The following is a 20,740-nucleotide window of genomic DNA, read 5'->3' on the forward strand; positions in this document are numbered from 1 at the left end:
AATCCATCAGGCCCCAGTGCCTTAGTCGGGAACATCTAAAAAAGGGTTGTCTTCACCTCCTCATTAGTATATGGAGCTAAAAGAATGTCATTCATTTGTTGAGTTACCTTTGCGGGCACTTTGGATAGGACCTGATCCATTCCGTTGACACCCTCGGAAGTATAAAGACTCTTGTAAAAATCTGAAACCATAGATCTCAGCGCTCCCGGATCATCAATGATCGCTCCCAAAGAGTTGGCAAGAGCTTTGATCATATTCCTCTTGCGCCTCTGACTTGCACGAAGATGAAAAAAACGAGTGTTTCTATCTCCCGCCGACAACCATTCCAACCGCGACATCTGCCTCCACATCAGTTCTTCCCTATGAAACAGTTCAATCAACCTTTCATTGATCTTCAGCTCCACATGAGATGGCCCCGTCCTCGCTGGGTTGCTCCGCAAGCGTTCGAGTTCCGATTTGAGACCCTTGATCTCCTTGCGTACCGACCCGAACGTATTTTTGTTCCAACGTCCCAAATCTGCAGCCACCCGACCAAGTTTGACACGCAACTCTTGCATTCTCGTTGTGGCACTGCCTGCTGTCCAGCTCTGGAGCAGTGTCTCACTCAGGTTCTCGTGCGTATCCCACATCACCTCATACTTGAAAGATTTCGGTGCTCTCAGTACTGGCCCATCATGCATGGTAAGTAAGATAGGGCAATGATCCGAGGTGGCCGCCGTAAGATGTTTCAGATGTGCCGACGGGAAGCGTTCGTTCCAGTCTGCCGTTGCCAAAGCTCGGTCAAGCCTCACCCTAGTATAGCTCCCTCTAGTGACTTTCTTCTCATACGTCCAGAATTGTCCCTGATAGCCCATATCCATAAGCATGCAAACGTCCACGGCCTCCCGGAAACCCTGGATCTGAGCGTTACTCCTTTCTCCGATTCCTTCTTGCTCTTCCGGACGTAAAACTTTGTTAAAATCTCCTATGCACAGCCATGGATCATCTCTCAAATTGCTGATCCCTTTTAAAGTATCCCATGTTTGATGCCTCAAGTGGGTCTGAGCTTCCCCATATACTAAGGTCATCCTCCACGGATTCAAGTTTTCCTCAACAATCGAGCAATCAATATGATATGGAGAATAACCCAAAATCTCAACATTTATTGAATTGTTCCAAAAAATCACTAGACCTCCACTTCTACCTCGACTACTCACAGCGTAGCCATTATCATAACCAAGAGTTGCAGCTAACTTCTCTACCCTTTCTCTATCAATTTGTGTCTCTACGATACAAAGCAGGGTAGGGGCAAAAATCTCCGCAAAACCGCGGAGCTCGCGAACTGTCGCAGCGTTGCCCGCGCCACGACAGTTCCAGCTCAAGACACTCATTGGGCCTGGCGGCGCTCCTCTAGGGAGCCCGCCAATAAGTTTTTAGCCGCCGGGTTGACGATCCTGCCATCCTCTTCTGTCTTGTTCCTCTTCGATTCTCTCTTTGGTGGGGGGCTTATGGGAGTAGAGTTCTGATGAACCACCGCTAACTCCAGCCCGGACACCTTCTTGGCGCTGTTGGCCATTGCATCAACTACTCGTACTATTGATTTATCAGTATCATTAGCAAAAACGGGGTCCATCCTCTTTCTACTTGAATCAAGCATGTCCACGTCTATCTTCTCCCCCACCGCTGCGTCTTCCTCCTGAGTACTATTCGGACGTTGGGTGGTAGCTAGACTGCTATCAGCCCCGCTCCTTGATCTTCCTCCAAAGCGGCCGCCACGACGGCCCCCTCGACGTGCCCGTCCTTCGCCAGGGCCTCTTCTGTTGTTCATAAAACATTCAGCCCGAAGCTCCTTGAAGACTAATGCAGAGGGGGGATGAATCCCATTGCCATGCTCTTTGAAAAGATGTCCCATCATCCCACAGACGGCACACCAGTCGGGCAATCTCTAGTACTTGACTTTGTAAATCTGCCTCTGTCCTTCTCTGATCATTGAAACCGCGTTCTTTAGTGGTTTGTGGACATTGATACGCACCCAAACGCGGTAGAAATTCCCTATGAAGTCATGGGATTGGGTTTCAACAAACAAAACTTCGCCCACTCTAGCTGCCAGAGGCCTGACTAGATGAGCATATAAATCTGGCACGTCGTGGATTTGAATCCATATGTCAATGGTCTCCAGCTTGACCGTAGACGGCTTCGAGATTCCATCATATGGTGCCATAAGCACCGCATCCCCCCTGAAATTCCACGGCCCCTGCTGCATTACTCGCTCCCAATCTCCCAAACAAGTAAACTGAACAGTATACAGATTCTCCTCCAAAGGCTTGAATTTTGCTTCCCGTGCCACATCCCAAGCAGATCGCATATTCCGATAGAACCACGTCTGGCTGTAGCTCTTGTTGGTATTGACCTTGATCAGCGCGACCCACCGTGGTGACTCCGGCGGCGCTTCCTTCTCATCGAAAACGACATCATCCAGATCCTCCTCACGAAGGCCTAATTCCATCATCATCTTCTCCACGTCGGTGAGTCCAGAGGAGCCCGCGGCCCCTTCACCAGCCATCTAGAACCCTAACCCGATGAGAGAACAGATCGGGTTTATTGGGGGGAACCCTAGACTCCGCCCCGTCCCGGTCCAGTCCAAGAGCGGGCAACGATGCCTGGATCGCTCCCAGCGGACAGCGTGACGAGAGTCGGCGGCAGGGAAAGATGCCTCGACAGCGGCGATGAGATCGCCCCGGGAGAAAACGGCGGAACCCTAACTAGAGGGAAAACGGCGGCAGGGAAAGATATCGAGGACGAAGTGCCAACTAGCAGGGGAGAATAGATGATGTGTACTGGACTAGAGTCGGCCAGTTTGAGGCCTTGAGTTGTTGTGTGGGCTGGACCTGGACATGTGTCGAATGCGCTTTGGCTGTTTCAGTATATATACATAATATACATGTATTAATGTATATATAATTTTTTTGCCCCAAAATCATTGGTATTCCATGGAATACCAGGGAGTACCCCTGGCTCCGACACTGGATGGTTGGGAGCATAGTGGTATCCCCTACCCATCAGAGTTCAAGTCCTAGACATTGGGGTTTGCATTTTTCTAGATTTATTTCGGGTCTTTCGACGATGTGCGTTCAGTGGGAGGAGACATTCACGACGACTACGAAGGCGTCTGTGGCAACTTCGTCAATCTCAAGATGATGCACCAACTTAATCTCTCGAAGGTGTCTCAGGGGTAGGTTGTGCGTGCATGTGTTTATAGGGATGAGTGTATGTGCGTATATATATGAGCGTTTGTGTATGTACTGTGTTAAAAAAGATCTCAATGAGTGTTGCAGTCTCGGTGATTTATTTGTTACGGTACTTGTTTACGTGTGTCAGAGCATTTACAACCAGAAATTGCCTAATTCATTCCGCGGACTTGTCTAGATGTGCCCATAAACAGTGACCGGACATCAAATAATGCATTTTGCATCACAATCCCTACTTTCAAAACATTAAATACATGCAAACAAATGCGCGTTGATTATTTTGGCCAAACATAGTTCAGTGCACATAAATACAAATTATTCATACTTAAGAATCATAATTCAAACATAGTTCAAGCCGAAATATTGTTCCTGGTGCATAATTGACAAGTTAAATGCAAAATTCACTGCCGGTATGGACCCACATATACTTCATAAGATCATTCAGAAGTTGCATATGCACCTGTTGATCTTGTGGGTGTGCATTCATCTCTAGAAAGTTAGCATGCTCTGCCTCTTGTTTTGAGAGACGAACCTGAACATCAGGCTTGTCGACATCATGCGTGCAGGCTACCCCTTCACCCTCATCCTTGATAATCATGTTATGCAAGATCACGTAGCATGTCATGAGCTGTCAAATGTCTTTGTTTTCCACGTTATTGCAACTTCACGAACAATACCACAACGAGCTTGAAGCACTTCAAATGCTCTCTCCATATCCTTCCTAATTGCCTCTTGACATGTTGCGAAGTGGCTTTGTTTGTTTCCATGTGGATCGGATATGGTCTTGACAAACGCCACCCACTGAGGATAGATAGCATCAGCAAGATAGTACCACATGTTGTACTTGTGCCCGTTGACAGTGTAGTTGCATGATGGAGCTTCCCCATCACAAAGTCTCTTGAATAAAGGAGATCGTTGGAGCACATTGATGTCATTGCACGAACCTGACGTGCCAAAGAAAGCATGTCAAATTTGCAAGTCCTTTGATGACACTTCGTCAAGTATGACGGTGGCTTTTGACGTGACCTTGATATTACCCACGCAAAACCTTTTGTATAGTTCTTCCATTGCCAGTGCATACAATCAATCGAACCCAACATACCAGAGAATCCTCTTGATGCTTCAATTGCCAACAATTTTTTTGTGTCCTCCACAACTGGCTCTCTCAGTTACTTTGCTCCATACACCTTCACAACAATGCATGCAAATTGCACAGTTGTCTCCAGTTTCGTGCTCTCTCCCATTCGGATTTCAGTATCAATTACATTTGCGGCCTTCCCATAAGCATCCTGAGCGAAGTCGTGCATTTATGTGGAGGAGAGAAAGAAAGTTGTCTGCAACAATCTTTCCTCAGCTTGAAGTTGTCACCGGCCCTTTCCATGGTAGTCACTGCACGCAGGAACAAATTTCTGCTCATTCGGAAGCGATAACGGAAAAAAGCCTTCAAGATATGTTGGGTCCGTCATGAAGTAGTCTGTATATAGAAGTCGTGCACCGGAAATCCTATCATGGGGAATAACTCTCCGCCCCTTCATGCTGCCCTTAAAGTTTAGGTCATGCTCCTCTGCCTTCTCCATCTTCTCTTGAATGCTCATCATGATCATCATCATTTCGGCATCTTTGTCGTCCGAGTCCGATGAGGTGATGAACTAGTTGAATATGAATTCATCAAGGTTGTTGTTTCCATAGCCACCATTCCACGACAAAATCCATCGGTGACCTACAAGTAAAGACCAAAAGAATATAAAACACGGCTCAGACATTTCGTCGAACACCTGGAGCACGAGGTGCATATAGGGAGGAGTTGGACGTACCAAGGCGGCATCTGGTGGCAGCGACCTTGACCGTTTGCAGCACGGGACAACAACGATGTGGGTATAGAGGGCCTCCAGTTATCTGAGGCGAATACAAGGAGTGCCGATCAATCCATGCATTTAAGGCAGATTTGCAAGGTTTGGTTGGGTGCGGTTTTTGTGTCCGGTCAGGCCACCCAAGCGTTTGAGGCGGATTTGAGGGCTCCGGTTGTAGATGATCTTAGAGCATTACTAGTAGTACCCCTAAACCCTCAAATCCTCATAAATAACCGCTTTTTTGCGGGTTGCAACAAAAAAACGCAAAGACTAGAACCCCTAAACCCTCAAACCCTCAAAAAAAGTAAGGGTCCAACCCTCAAACCCAATTTTAAACCATAGAAGTGAGGGTTGGAGGGGGGCGCTCGACCCCAGCCCGCACTCCCTTCCCCCGTCGCGCGAGAGGGAAGTTTCCCGTCCCCAACCTCCCGCTTCCTCCCTCCCAAGCCGCCGGCCGTCGCCCGCCGCCAATCCGGCCGACCCCCCGCCCCCCCTCGACGCCGCCGCCGTCCCGCCCCTGTGCCACGCTCCCCGCCGCCGGATCCGCCCTTCCACGCCTCCCTTCGACGCCCCCCGCCTCCCGCCCCGAGCCCTCCCCCCCGGCCTCCCGCGCCGCCGCTCCCGCCCCGGCGTCCCGCCCCCCAGCCTCCTGCGCCGCCGCCTCCCGCCCCGGTGCCCCGCCCCCCGCCCGCCCGCATCAGTCGTCGGCCCCGCCCCCCGCCCCCCAGTCGCCTCCCGCCCCCCAGAGGCCAGAGGCAGGCCGGCCTCCTCGAGCCGCCGCGCCAGACGCCCCCGCCTCCCCTCGACGCCGGCCCGCCTCCCGCCCCCAACCCGCAGGTATGCTTCCTGTTCTTCCTTTTTGTTTTATTTTTTTCCTTTTTGATTCATTGTTGGCACTCACAATTTATTGTTTGTTGTATTGTGTAGATGGAGGTGAACAACAACGACATGGACTCGTTGTCCGATTCGTCGGGTTGGTCGTCATCCGACGATTCGGACATCGACGAGTTGTTGCAAGACGACGACGTCGAGATGATGAGCCTCCTCATCGACGTGCAATCCTTTGAAAACCGCGTGAGGCTGATGGATCAGAGGAGAGGGTCGAAGATGGGGCGAGTCACCATCTACCGGAACCGCGCTCTCGGACACGAGCATTTGATGGAAGACTACTTCGCGGAGGTACCTACATACCCTCCTCGTCTCTTCCACAGAAGGTACCGAATGCGGCGTAGTTTGTTTGTGAAGATTGTCAACGATTGTGAGGCCGCCTCCTATTACTTTAAACGTCGTAGATCCGCCGCCGGTATCATGGGGTTTAGTGCATATCAAAAGATATCGGCGGCAATGCGGGTACTCGCTTATGGCATACCCGCGGATTATACCGACGAGTATCTTCGCATTGGGCAAGATACAACCACGGAGTCAGTCCGTAGGTTTGCCAAGTTGGTCATTCGGCTGTACGGTGAGCAGTATCTTCGGGAACCAAACGAGGAAGATACAAAGAGATTAATGGAAATGAATGAAAAAAGGGGATGGCCGGGGATGCTAGGTAGTCTTGACTGCATGCATTGGAGGTGGAAAAATTGCCCAAAGGCATGGCACGGAATGTATTGCGGTAAAAGCCGTGATGCTACCATTGTGCTTGAGGCCGTAGCATCTCAGGACACATGGATTTGGCATGCATTCTTTGAGTTGCCGGGAACACTCAATGATATCAATATCCTCAATAGATCTCCTTTGTTCAAAAGATTAATTTCTGGGGATGCTCCAGCTTGCAACTACAAAATCATGGACAATGAGTACTCAATGCGATACTATCTCACCGATGGCATCTATCCCGAATGGGCAACTCTTGTGAAGTCCATCAAGGAGAAAAATGGGGTGCCCTTAACAAGAAAAGAGGCTCATTTCACCAGGGCACAAGAGGCAGCCCGCAAGGATATTGAGAGAGCTTTCGGTGTTTTGCAAGCAAGGTTTGCCATAGTTCGTGGTCCAGCTCGGTTTTGGGACAAAAAAACCTTAATGAACATCATGAAATGTTGTGTGATTCTACACAACATGATCCTAGAGGATGAAAGAGGGTTAAACCTCCCTTGTTTCTATGACAATGTTGGTACCCGTGTGCAACCGGAAAGAAATCCTTCTCGCATACACGCTTTTCTTCAAGCACATCGTGAGATTGAGGATGCAACCACTCATGGTCGGCTCCGGGATGATCTAATAGAGCACCACTAGCAGTTGGATAGGCGGCGCATTGGTCCATGATGTATCTTTGTTTTACTTTTCTATGTCCTATTTGATTCGAACAATTATGTAATTTGCTCAAACATTGTTGTAATAATTTGAATGATTATTGTTTTATTCGCTGTTGTAATAATAACTAGAATGATTATTGTTTTATGTCAAATGTGATGAAATTTGTGATATGTCATATGATGAAATGTGTGATATATGAAATGACAGTTTTAAAGGTTAGGGTTGAGGCAAAGACTAGAACTCTCAAATCCAACCCTTAAAGCAGTTTAAGGGTTGGGTTTGAGGGATCTAGTCTTTGCCCCTGTTTTTCAACTCTTAAAAGTGTCAAAAAGTGGCACTTCTCAACCCTTAAAACTGCTACAAGGGTTTAGGGGTTCTACTAGTAATGCTCTTAGACTGCTATATTAGATGATAGGCTACCGAGAGGGTTTGTACGCAAACAAGAACCAGATTTCACTTCACTTTGGTGCGTCAGGAAAGAGCCATTGCGCATACAGCGAGTTCCACGTCAAAACAAAACAAGACTGATCATCATGTTTACAAACAAATCTTTCTAGGTTTTGCGAGATTGCAGCCTAAGAATCAATACAAATTTCAAATCCATCTGTTCACTTTGTGTAAGGTCACAGCCATCGTTCAACAGGGGACCAAAAGAACATCACGAAGCTACCAGGTCGGGTGTCTCGGCTTCAACAGATAGCAAAGTAGTGTGCACCTTCCCGACCCAGGTATCAAGCCGGTCACGCAGGGATTTCACTTGGTCAATCCCAAGGACCCTCGGTTGCGCCCATGAAACATGGACAGTCCCGTCGACCCCATCAATAATGCCTTCGATAAGATGAGCCTACAATTTTAAAGGTAACGGTGTCATCGTTTCACTTATAAGCAAATAAGTGTCACTGGAACTAGGGTTGGAACTATTTTACAGCGACGAGAAAGGGGCTTTAGACTTACAGAGAGGCTCTTCATTAGTAGATACTCCACATCTTCAACTGAGAGCCTGGTCTGTTCAGCTATAGTGCTCAACGGGATTGTACGGTCTTGGGATGCTCGACTGCAATGGATAAAAACGGTTAGGGAACAAAGCTTAGCTCTGAATAGTAACAGACGGGTAACATCGATGAGCATCTTAGCTTGAATTGTACCACACATGAATTACCTGAAAATGATTTCCATCAAGCAAAGGATATTGATCTTTTCAAGAAGTTCCCTCTCCTTCTGTACCAAAGCAGGCTGCGCACTCAAAGCGGCGGCGTGAACTTTGCAGAGTTCCTGGTAGGACGCTAGATTGCCAGAGTTGAACGCTTGCAATATATGATAAATCCACTCCACCGATGTTCCCACAAGGCTGTGGATCTACATGGTATCCGGAAGGGGAATTAGAGGTGCACACAGATACAGCAAAATCATGCAAATTTTGGTGATCCAAAATCACAAAGAAGGCACTACAGCTGAAAAACAGCCTGACACTAATTCAGCCAAATATTTCACAGCTAACATCACCAATTGTAATGTCACCACCAGCTTCAAATTTTCAATGAAGAAATTGAACCACACAAAGTAAATATAATCACGACTTTGTTTCAACACTGAATTCCAGATATTTCAACAGAATGCCCCTTAATTCCCAGCTTTAAAATCAATAGCTCTATTCTAATGGCAAAAATTGCTCTTGTCAGAGGCAAAATATAGCAAAGATAAGAAAACAACTATCAAGAATGACCAGCTCAGTTGAATGTAAGCTCACACAATGACATAAAATAGGCCAAAAAGGCAAAATAAACATGGTTTCGTTACAAGAAACTAAAAATACATACTTCTTTATGACCTGCTAGTCTGATCAGGAGCTAAATGTAACTGTTCATCCTCCTTTTTGTTCAAATATGAATTAAGTATACATGCTTGCAAGCAGAATGGGCAACCAATAATATTTATACAAGAATGTGTCACTCAACAATTCAAGCATCACTAAGCCTACAGTTAGCTCTTTACAGGGGTAGCCATGGGTATCACGTACTCCCTCCATGCCATAATTCTTGTCTTGGTTTTAGTTCAGATTTGAACTAAAACCACGACAAGAATTATGGAACGGAGGGAGTAAGTAGTAAAGTGTAACCAGACAACAAAGATGAAATGCACATATAAATTATAAGTATAAGGACATACAATTGGATGGGCAAGCAACTCCCCGAAGTTGTATATGTTGTCACCCAATAAAGCAGCAAGTGAGAGGTCAAATGCCAGGTTCTGCAGGTAATTATTGGAATCAGAAACAGCAACCATCAAATCCAACTTTTCATGCCGAAAGAGCAGGTAAGCAAACAATACCTGTTTGAATGGTTCTGAAAGTGACTCCACTGTTGTGTATGCAAGATAGAGAAGAGCATTTTTATAGAATTCAGAATAGTCTTGACACACTTTATGGTACTGAGAACATAACCAATAATAGGTCGAATGTACTGAAGGATCAACATCGTCCATGCTATCCAAAGTGGTTTTCCCCTCGTCTACCAGTTTCTTACACTCCTTTTGATTCCCTTTCTCAAGAAGAAAACTTGCAATCTGCATCTTCACATACAGAATGGGCTCTTCAACCCGTGATTCCTTGGTATCACGCAGCTTCGAAATTACGCCTTCGAGATAGCTTATACCGGCATCTTTATCTGAATACTGGCGTGAAACTACTACCGCGAAGTGAGCAAATTTAAGAAGATTGATCTTGCTCTCGAAATCAGAGATGAAATGAGTATACAGCTGAATCAGAGCATCACCCGCCTGTACAAAAGGAAAAGACCACACAGTGGTGATAAGCCCCGTGACATGGCAAGCAATATCTCGAAAAAGCAACCAAATGTAATGCAAGTATTTCAGAGTTTCAGGAATCATGATGAAACTTTCAGAACAGAAAATATGGTACATGTACATCTGTGACATATTACTATAGTAGACAGCAAAGATATTATGATTATACTTCTTCAGATTTCTGCGCTACTGAATTGAACCAAAAACATGCAGGTACTGGGACATCTCTTCAGTATACGACTCATGACATTTGTAATACATGAGAAAAAATGCTCAATATCTTCATCAGACGACCCGTGAATCACAGGTCGCATGACATAACGAAGTGCAGGTCGTAGCATACATAATTAACAAATCAACGGAGTGAATTAAGATACTGCTCTGAACTGAAGCAAGCCAGGCAGTTTTGTGCAAGACACCCTAAAGGGAGAGTGTTGGCAACTTGGCACCATCCAGTTTATCAGCTACCTTCGGCCAAAGGGAGCTAGCCCCACTGGTATCAACTCCCAACAACGAGGTACTCCCAATCAGGGCGGTAATATTTTCCCGGGAGATCAGGGGCGCCTCGCCTAACAGGGAGCCTAAAGGGAGTCTCCTTCAACCCTAAAAGCAGATCAAAGCGCGCTACATGATACGAACTACCGGGAGAGGGGGTAGGGAGGGGCGGATCGAGTCAACCGGACCTGGACGACGGCGAGGGCGAGGAACTGGTCAAGCTTGAGGGTGAGTTGGTGCCAGAGCTTCCGCTGGTAGAGGTCGGCGAGGGCGGCGTACCACTCCGCCAGCTCCGGCCGGGTCGAGCCCTGCGCCTCCAGGAACTCCAGCGGCGCCGCCATCGCCTGGTCTCCGCCGCTTCCTTTCCCTTCCTTTCTTCCCGGCCAAGAAGACGGAGACGAGGAGCAGCAAGGGCTGGATCTGTTTCGGTCGCGGTGCGGTCGGACTCGCACTCCTCCGCGATGCTCCAGACTAATAGCAACTCTGACCCATCCCTAAAATTTGACTAAAACTCTATTTCCAAAACTTGTAATTTCGCTCACCAATCTGTGCTTGAATGTTAGGAAGACAACGTGGTATTCGCATTTACAGGGTTCAAGTCGTAGATTTAGATATAAATGCTCATATTTTTTTGTATTTATTTTAGGCATTTTGATGATGTGCGTTTATTACAAAAGACGTCACATAGACTAAAACTTATAATTCCTTCCATCTAAATAAAACTTGTAATTCTTAAACATAGGAGGTGCCATCTACATATCATTTAAATGTAAATCCCAAATTAGTTTTCTACCACACATCATATTACATATCATTGTACGAGAAAATGGTTTTAGACCATTTTCATCAAATACCTTGTGTATGTCACTGTTGAAGGACACGATGGCCAGAGCAGACTGGGAGCTCACCACCAGCATTGGAGGGAGGCGAAGATGTGCCATGGCTTGATACCCAACATCAGTGACGCCCGAGGCCATAGTAGGCGTCGTGACATAGACATAGAAGGTGCCCAGGAGCCCTAGAGGAGGTGTAACTGTGCGTGGGAGGATGCTTGGGAGGTGGAAGTGATCGAGCACGATAGCGTGGAGATGTGCTAACGCGACATCAACGGCCACAGACTTGGGCTTGGTTGTGAGAAGTGTCAACAAATAGAGGAGGCTCGGAAGGCGGAGAAATGCAACACCCTGAGCGGGAAAGGTGAGGACGTGGATGACAATATGACCCCCCCCACACACACACACACATGCTCAAACAAATGTTATTGGGGTTAGGGATTGAGATGGAGCAAACTTTTGGGACATCTTTTTGTAATATCCAAAAAAGTTTTGAAAAACATATCTATAACAATACATTTATGTAAAAAAATGATTAGAATATTACTGTAATTTTTGATAGTGAAATTGCTTTGTTTATTTAATTTTGGCCAAGCTATACTCTAAAAAATCCCTACAACATTTTTAACACATTGGGCTTTTTCCCAGTCCACCAAATGCCTCACACGAACACGAGGAGCCCTTATCACACGAGGCACGACCCCGCAACCGCTTACCGCCCTTCCTGCCCTAGGTTTCTTGCCTCTACCTCCATCTTCCTCGTCATCCCCAACGAGCTCGCTAAGTATATCATCTCCTGCCCCTAGCTCACTATGGATCGTCTCCTCCGACCGCATTTTCGATTATTTCCTATTCTCGCTAAGCTACTTTTTTTCTATAAGATAATATTACATCATTGTATTTGTTGGGGAACGTGGTGATTTCAAAAAAAATTCTACGCACACACACAGGATCATGGTGATGCATAGCAACGAGAGGGGAGAGTGTGTCTACGTACCCTCGTAGACCGAAAGCGGAAGCGTTAGCACAACGCAATTGATGTAGTCGTATGTCTTCACGATCCGACCGATCCAAGTACCGAACGCACGGTACCTCCAAGTTCAACACACGTTCAGCTCGATGATGTCCCACGAACTCCGATCCAGCAGAGCTTCACGGGAGAGTTTCGTCGGCACGACGGCATGATGACGGTGATGATGATGCTACTGATAACCCACAAGTATAGGGGATCGCAATAGTTTTTGATAAGTAAGAGTGTCGAACCCAACAAGGAGCTAAAGGCATAAAAAATATTCCCTCAAGTTCTATCGACCACCGATACAACTCTACGCATGCTTGACATTCGTTTTACCTAGAACAAGTATGAAACTAGAAGTATTTTGTAGGTGTTGTTGGATAGGGTTGTAAGGTAATAAAGAGCATGTAAATAAAAAGTAGGGGCTGTTTAGATAAGGACACAACTAAGTTAGTTTTAGTGAAGAGCTTTTTGTTACGAGAAAGTTATTTGTCCCTGGACAATCGATAACTAGATCGGTAATCATTATTGTCATTTTATTTGAGGGAGAGGCATAAACTAACATACTTTCTCTACTTGGATCATATGCACTTATGATTGGAACTCTAGCAAGCATCTGCAACTACTAAAGAACATTAAGGTAAAACCCAACCATAGCATTAAAGTATCAAGTCCTCTTTATCCCATACGCAAACAATCTACTTACTCGGGTGTGTGCTTCTATCACTCACGCCACCCACCATAAGCAAATCATGAACATATTGCAAACCCTACAGCGGGAATCCCTCACGCTTGCGCGACACGGAGAGCACCATAGGACAACACCAATAATAAAACATGCAACTCAAACCAATCACGATCATCAAATAACCCATCGGACAAAACGGATCTACTCAAACATCATAGGATAGCCATACATCATTGGGAAATAATATATAGCGTTGAGCACCATGTTTAAGTAGAGATTACAGCGGGTAAGAGAGGGGTTACACCGCTGCATAGAGGGGGAAGAGTTGGTGATGATGGCGGTGAAGTTGTTGGTGAAGATTGCGGTGATGATGATGGCCCCAACGGTGTTCCGACGCCACCGGAAGAGAGGGGGAGAGGGCCCCCCCTTCTTCTTCTTCTTCTTCCTTGACCTCCTCCCTAGATGGGAGAAGGGTTTCCCCTCTGGTCCTTGGTCTCCATGGCATGGGAGGGGCGAGAGCCCCTCCGAGATTGGATCTGTCTCTCTGTTTCTGCGTTCTGGTATTCTGCCCTTTCACCGTTTCTTATATTCCCGGAGATTTATAACTCCGATTGGGCTGAAATTTTAACACGGTCTCTATCCGGATATTAACTTTCTTGCGGCGAAAGAAGGGCATCAACTGCCTTATGGGGTGGCCACGAGGGTCAGGGGCGCGCCCCCTGCCTCGTGGCTGAAGGAAATATGCCCTAGAGGCAATAATAAAGTTATTATTTATTTCCTTATATCATGATAAATGTTTATTATTCATGCTAGAATTGTATTAACCGGAAACATAATACATGTGTGAATACATAGACAAACAGAGTGTCACTAGTATGCCTCTACTTGACTAGCTCGTTAATCAAAGATGGTTATGTTTCCTAACCATGGACAAAGAGTTGTTATTTGATTAACGGGATCACATCATTAGGTGAATGATCTGATTGACATGAACCATTCCATTAGCTTAGCACCCGATCGTTTAGTATGTTGCTATTGCTTTCTTCATGACTTATACATGTTCCTATGACTATGAGATTATGCAACTCCCGTTTGCCGGAGGAACACTTTGTGTGCTACTAAACGTCACAACGTAACTGGGTGATTATAAAGGTGCTCTACAGGTGTCTCCAAAGGTACATGTTGGGTTGGCGTATTTCGAGATTAGGATTTGTCACTCCGATTGTCGAAGAGGTATCTCTGGGCCCACTCGGTAATGCACATCACATAAGCCTTGCAAGCATTGCAACTAATGAGTTAGTTGTGAGATGATGTATTACGGAACGATAAAGAGACTTGCCGGTAATGAGATTGAACTAGGTATTGAGATACCGACGATCGAATCTCGGGCAAGTAACATACCGATGACAAAGGGAACAAAGTATGTTCTTATGCGGTCTGACCGATAAAAGATCTTCGTAGAATATGTAGGAGCCAATATGAGCATCCAGGTTCCGCTATTGGTTATTGACCGGAGACGTGTCTCGGTCATTTCTACATTTTTCTCGAACCCGTAGGGTCCGCACGCTTAAGGTTTCGATGACAGTTATATTATGAGTTTATGCATTTTGATGTACCGAAGTTTGTTTGGAGTCCCGGATGTGATCACGGACATGACGAGGAGTCCCGAAATGGTCGAGACATAAAGATTGATATATTGGAAGCCTATATTTGGATATTGGAAGTGGTCCGGGTGAAATCAGGATTTTACCGGAGTACCGGGAGGTTACCGGAACCCCCCGGGAGGTATATGGGCCTTAGTGGGCTTTAGTGGAAGAGAGGAGAGGTGGCCAGGGCTGGGCCGCGTGCCCCTCCCCCCTAGTCCAAATAGGATAAGGAGAGGGGGGCGGCGCCCCCCCCCCCTTCGTTCTCTCTCTCCTCTTTCCCCCCTCCCGAATCCTATTCCAACTAGGAAAGGGGGGGAATCCTACTCCCGGTGGGAGTAGGACTCCTCCTGGCGCGCCCTCCTCCTGGCCGGCCGCACCCCCCCTTTGATCCTTTATATACGGGGGCAGGGGGCACCCCTAGACACACAAGTTGATCCACGTGATCATATTCTTAACCGTGTGCGGTGCCCCCTTCAACCATAGTCCTCGATAATATTGTAGCGGTGCTTAGGCGAAGCCCTGGGACGGTAGTACATCAAGATCGTCACCACGCCGTCGTGCTGACGGAACTCTTCCCCGACACTTTGCTGGATCGGAGTCCGGGGATCGTCATCAAGCTGAACGTGTGCTAGAACTCGGAGGTGCCGTAGTTTCGGTGCTTGATCGGTCGGGCCGTGAAGACGTACGACTACATCAACCGCGTTGTGCTAACGCTTCCGCTGTCGGTCTACAAGGGTACGTAGATCACACTCTCCCCTCTCGTTGCTATGCATCACCATGATCTTGCGTGTGCGTAGGAAATTTTTTGAAATTACTACGTTCCCCAACAGTGGCATCCGAGCCTAGGTTTTATGTGTTGATGTTATATGCACGAGTAGAACACAAGAGTTGTGGGCGATATAAGTCATACTGCTTACCAGCATGTCATACTTTGGTTCGGCGGTATTGTTGGACGAAGCGGCCCGGACCGACATTACGCGTACGCTTACGCGAGACCAGTTCTCACAACGTGCTTTGCACAAAGGTGGCTAGCGGGTGACAGTTTCTCCAACTTTAGTTGAACCGAGTGTGGCTACGGCCGGTCCTTGCGAAGGTTAAAACATCACCAACTTGACAAACTATCATTGTGGTTTCGATGCGTAGGTAAGATTGGTTCTTGCTTAAGCCCGTAGCAGCCACGTAAAACTTGCAACAACAAAGTAGAGGACGTCTAACTTGTTTTTGCAGGGCATGTTGTGATGTGATATGGTCAAGACATGATGCTAAATTTTATTGTATGAGATGATCATGTTTTCTAACCGAGTTATCGGCAACTGGCAGGGGCCATATGGTTGTCGCTTTATTGTATGCAATGCAATCGCGCTGTAATGCTTTACTTTATCACTAAGCGGTAGCGATAGTTGTGGAAGCATAAGATTGGCGAGACGACAATGATGCTACGATGGAGATGAAGGTGTCGCGCCGGTGACGATGGTGATCACGACGGTGCTTCGAAGATGGAGATCACAAGCACAAGATGATGATGGCCATATCATATCACTTATATTGATTGCATGTGATGTCTATCTTTTATGCATCTTATCTTGCTTTGATTGACGGTAGCATTATAAGATGATCTTTCACTAATTATTAAGAAGTGTTCTCCCTGAGTATGCACCATTGCGAAAGTTCTTCGTGCTGAGACACCACGTGATGATCGGGTGTGATAGGCTCTACGTTCAAATACAACGGGTGCAAAACAGTTGCACACGCGGAATACTCAGGTTATACTTGACGAGCCAAGCATATATAGATATGGCCTCGGAACACGGAGACCGAAAGGTCGAGCGTGAATCATATAGTAGATATGATCAACATAGTGATGTTCACCAATGAAACTACTCCATCTCACGTGATGATCGGACATGGTTTAGTTGATTTGGATCACGTAATCACTTAGAGGATTAGAGGGATGTCTATCTAAGTGGGAGTTCTTTAAGTAATATGATTAATTGAACCTAAATTTATCATGAACTTAGTACCTGATAGTATCTTGCTTATTTATGTTTGATTGTAGATAGATGGCCCGTGTTGTTGTTCCATTGAATTTTAATGCGTTCCTTGAGAAAGCAAAGTTGAAAGATGATGGTAGCAATTACACGGACTGGGTCCGTAACTTGAGGATTATCCTCATTGCTGCACAGAAGAATTACGTCCTGGAAGCACCGCTGGGTGCCAGGCCTGCTGCTGGAGCAACACCAGATGTTATGAATGTCTGGCAGAGCAAAGCTGATGACTACTCGATAGTTCAGTGTGCCATGCTTTACGACTTAGAATCGGGACTTCAATGACGTTTTGAACGTCATGGAGCATATGAGATGTTCCAGGAGTTGAAGTTAATATTTCAAGCAAATGCCCAGATTGAGAGATATGAAGTATGCAATAAGTTCTATAGCTGCAAGATGGAGGAGAACAGTTCTGTCAGTGAGCATATACTCAAAATGTCTGGGTATAATAATCACTTGATTCAATTGGGAGTTAATCTTCCAGATGATTGCGTCATTGACAGAATTCTCCAATCACTGCCACCAAGCTACAAGAGCTTCGTGATGAACTATAATATGCAAGGGATGAATAAGACTATTCCCGAGCTCTTCGCAGTGCTGAAAGCTGCGGAGGTAGAAATCAAGAAGGAGCATCAAGTGTTGATGGTCAACAAGACCACTAGTTTCAAGAAAAAGGGCAAAGGGAAGAAGAAGGGGAACTTCAAAAAGAAAAGCAAGCAAGTTGCTACTCAAGAGAAGAAACCCAAACCTAGACCTAAGCCTGAAACTGAGTGCTTCTACTGCAAGCAGACTGGTCACTGGAAGCGAAACTGCCCCAAGTATTTGGCGGATAAGAAGGATGGCAAGGTGAACAAAGGTATATGTGATATACATGTTATTGATGTGTACCTTACTAATGCTCGCAGTAGCACCTGGGTATTTGATACTGGTTCTGATGCTAATATTTGCAACTCGAAACAGGGACTACGGATTAAGCGAAGATTGGCTAAGGACGAGGTGACGATGCGCGTGGGAAATGGTTCCAAAGTCGATGTGATCGCAGTCGGCACGCTACCTCTACATCTACCTTCGGGATTAGTATTAGACCTAAATAATTGTTATTTGGTGCCAACGTTAAGCATGAACATTATATCTGGATCTTGTTTGATACGAGACGGTTATTCATTTAAATCAGAGAATAATGGTTGTTCTATTTACATGAGTAATATCTTTTACGGTCATGCACCCTTAAAGAGTGGTCTATTCTTATAAAATCTCGATAGTAGTGACACACATGTTCATAGTGTTGAAGCCAAAAGATGCAGAGTTGATAATGATAGTGCAACTTATTTGTGGCACTGCCGTTTGGGTCATATCGGTATAAAGCGCATGAAGAAACTCCATACTAATGGGCTTTTGGAACCACTTGATTATGAATCACTTGGTACTTGCGAACCGTGCCTTATGGGTAAGATGACAAAAACACCGTTCTCTGGTACTATGGAGAGAGCAACAGATTTGTTGGAAATCATACATACAGATGTATGTGGTCCGATGAATGTTGAGGCTCGTGGTGGATATCGTTATTTTCTCACCTTCACAGATGACTTAAGCAGATATGGGTATATCTACTTAATGAAACACAAGTCTGAAACGTTTGAAAAGTTCAAAGAATTTCAGAGTGAAGTTGAAAATCATCGTAACAAGAAAATAAAATTCCTACGATCTGATCGTGGAGGAGAATATTTGAGTTACGAGTTTGGTGTACATTTGAAACAATATGGAATAGTTTCGCAACTCACGCCACCCGGAACACCATAGCGTAATGGTGTGTCCGAACGTCGTAATCGTACTTTACTAGATATGGTGCGATCTATGATGTCTCTTACTGATTTACCGCTATCATTTTGGGGATACGCTCTAGAGACGGCCGCGTTCACGTTAAATAGGGCACCATCAAAATCCGTTGAGACGACGCCTTATGAACTGTGGTTTGGCAAGAAACCAAAGTTGTCGTTTCTGAAAGTTTGGGGCTGCAATGCTTATGTGAAAAAGCTTCAACCTGATAAGCTCGAACCCAGATCGGAGAAATGTGTCTTCATAGGATATCCAAAGGAAACTATTGGATACACCTTCTATCACAGATCCGAAGGCAAGACTTTTGTTGCTAAATTCGGAAACTTTCTGGAGAAGGAGTTTCTCTCGAAAGAAGTGAGTGGGAGGAAAGTAGAACTTGACGAGGTAACTGTACCTACTCCCTTATTGGAAAGTAGTACATCACAGAAACCTGTTTCTGCGACACCTACACCAATTAGTGAGGAAGCTAATGATAATGATCATGAAACTTCAGAACAAGATACTACTGAACCTCGTAGATCAACCAGAGTGACATCCGCGCTAGAGTGGTACGGTAATCCTGTTCTGGAAGTCATGCTACTATATGATGATGAACCTACGAACTATGAAGAAGCGATGGTGAGCCCAGATTCTAAAAAATGGCTTGAAGCCATGAAATCTGAGATGGGATCCATGTATGAGAACAAAGTATGGACTTTGGTTGACTTGCCCAATGATCAGCAAGCAATTGAGAATAAATGGATCTTCAAGAAGAAGACTGGCGTTGATGGTAATATTATTGTCTACAAAGCTCGACTTGTCGCAAAAGGTTTTCGGCAAGTTCAAGGGATTGACTACGATGAGACCTTCTCACCCGTAGCGATGCTTAAGTCTGTCCGAATCATGTTAGCAATTGCCGCATTTTATGATTATGAAATTTGGCAGATGGATGTCAAAACTGCATTCCTGAATGGATTTCTGGAAGAAGAGTTGTATATGATGCAACCAGAAGGTTTTGTCGATCCAAAGGGAGCTAACAAAGTGTGCAAGCTCCAGCGATCCATTTATGGACTGGTGCAAGCCTCTCGGAGTTGGAATAAACGCTTTGATAGTGTGATCAAAGCATTTGGTTTTATACAGACTTTTGGAGAAGCCTGTATTTACAAGAAAGTGAGTGGGAGCTCTGTAGCATTTCTGATATTATATGTGGATGACATATTACTAATTATAAATGATATAGAATTTCTGGATAGCATAAAGGGATACTTGAATAAGAGTTTTTCAGTGAAAGACCTCGGCGAAGCTGCTTACATATTAGGCATTAAGATCTATAGAGATAGATCAAGACACTTAATTGGACTTCCACAAAGCACATACCTTGACAAAGTTTTGAAGAAGTTCAAAATGGATCAAGCAAAGAAAGGGTTCTTGCCTGTGTTACAAGGTGTGAAGTTGAGTAAGACTCAATGCCCGACCACTGCAGAAGATAGAGAGAAAATGAAAGATGTTCCCTATGCTTCAGCCATAGGCTCTATCATGTATGCAATGCTGTGTACCAGACCTGATGTGTGCCTTGCTATAAGTCTAGCAGGGAGGTACCAAAGTAATCCAGGAGTGGATCACTGGACACCGGTCAAGAACATCCTGAAATACCTGAAAAGGACTAAGGATATGTTTCTCGTTTATGGAGGTGACAAAGAGCTCATCGTAAATGGTTACATTGATGCGAGCTTTGACACTGATCCGGACGATTCTAAATCGCAAACCAGATACGTGTCTACATTAAATGGTGGAGCTGTCAGTTGGTGCAGTTCTAAACAAAGCGTCGTGACGGGATCTACGTGTGAAGCGGAATACATAGCTCCTTCGGAAGCAGCAAATGAAGGAGTCTGGATGAAGGAGTTCATATCCGATCTAGGTGTCATACCTAGTGCATCGGGTCCAATGAAAATCTTTTGTGACAATTGAAAGCACAAGTGCTCCCTAGGTGGTTTTGATAATTGATGACAACATATCTCTTGTTGGACTAACATTTCTATCTAGCATGTTTCAGATAAGTTCAACAATG

General features: G+C 45.6%; 1 protein-coding gene across 1 annotated transcript; it reads right to left on the bottom strand.

Moving 5' to 3' along the window:
• Positions 1-3,848: 3,848 nt before the first annotated feature.
• LOC123190336 (26S proteasome non-ATPase regulatory subunit 13 homolog B) lies at positions 3,849-12,299 on the bottom strand. Its single transcript, XM_044602960.1, has 10 exons — positions 12,180-12,299; positions 11,485-11,814; positions 10,819-11,124; positions 9,662-10,108; positions 9,500-9,580; positions 8,493-8,689; positions 8,288-8,387; positions 8,004-8,177; positions 5,042-5,123; positions 3,849-4,171 (listed from the first exon to the last, which is right to left on the bottom strand). Exons 1-10 carry the CDS (start codon positions 12,297-12,299, stop codon positions 3,849-3,851), a joined length of 2,160 nt encoding a protein of 719 aa, XP_044458895.1.
• Positions 12,300-20,740: the final 8,441 nt, after the last annotated feature.

Source organism: Triticum aestivum, chromosome 2A (genome assembly GCF_018294505.1).
Source record: "Triticum aestivum cultivar Chinese Spring chromosome 2A, IWGSC CS RefSeq v2.1, whole genome shotgun sequence".
In the NCBI taxonomy this organism is placed as follows: Eukaryota; Viridiplantae; Streptophyta; class Magnoliopsida; order Poales; family Poaceae; genus Triticum; species Triticum aestivum.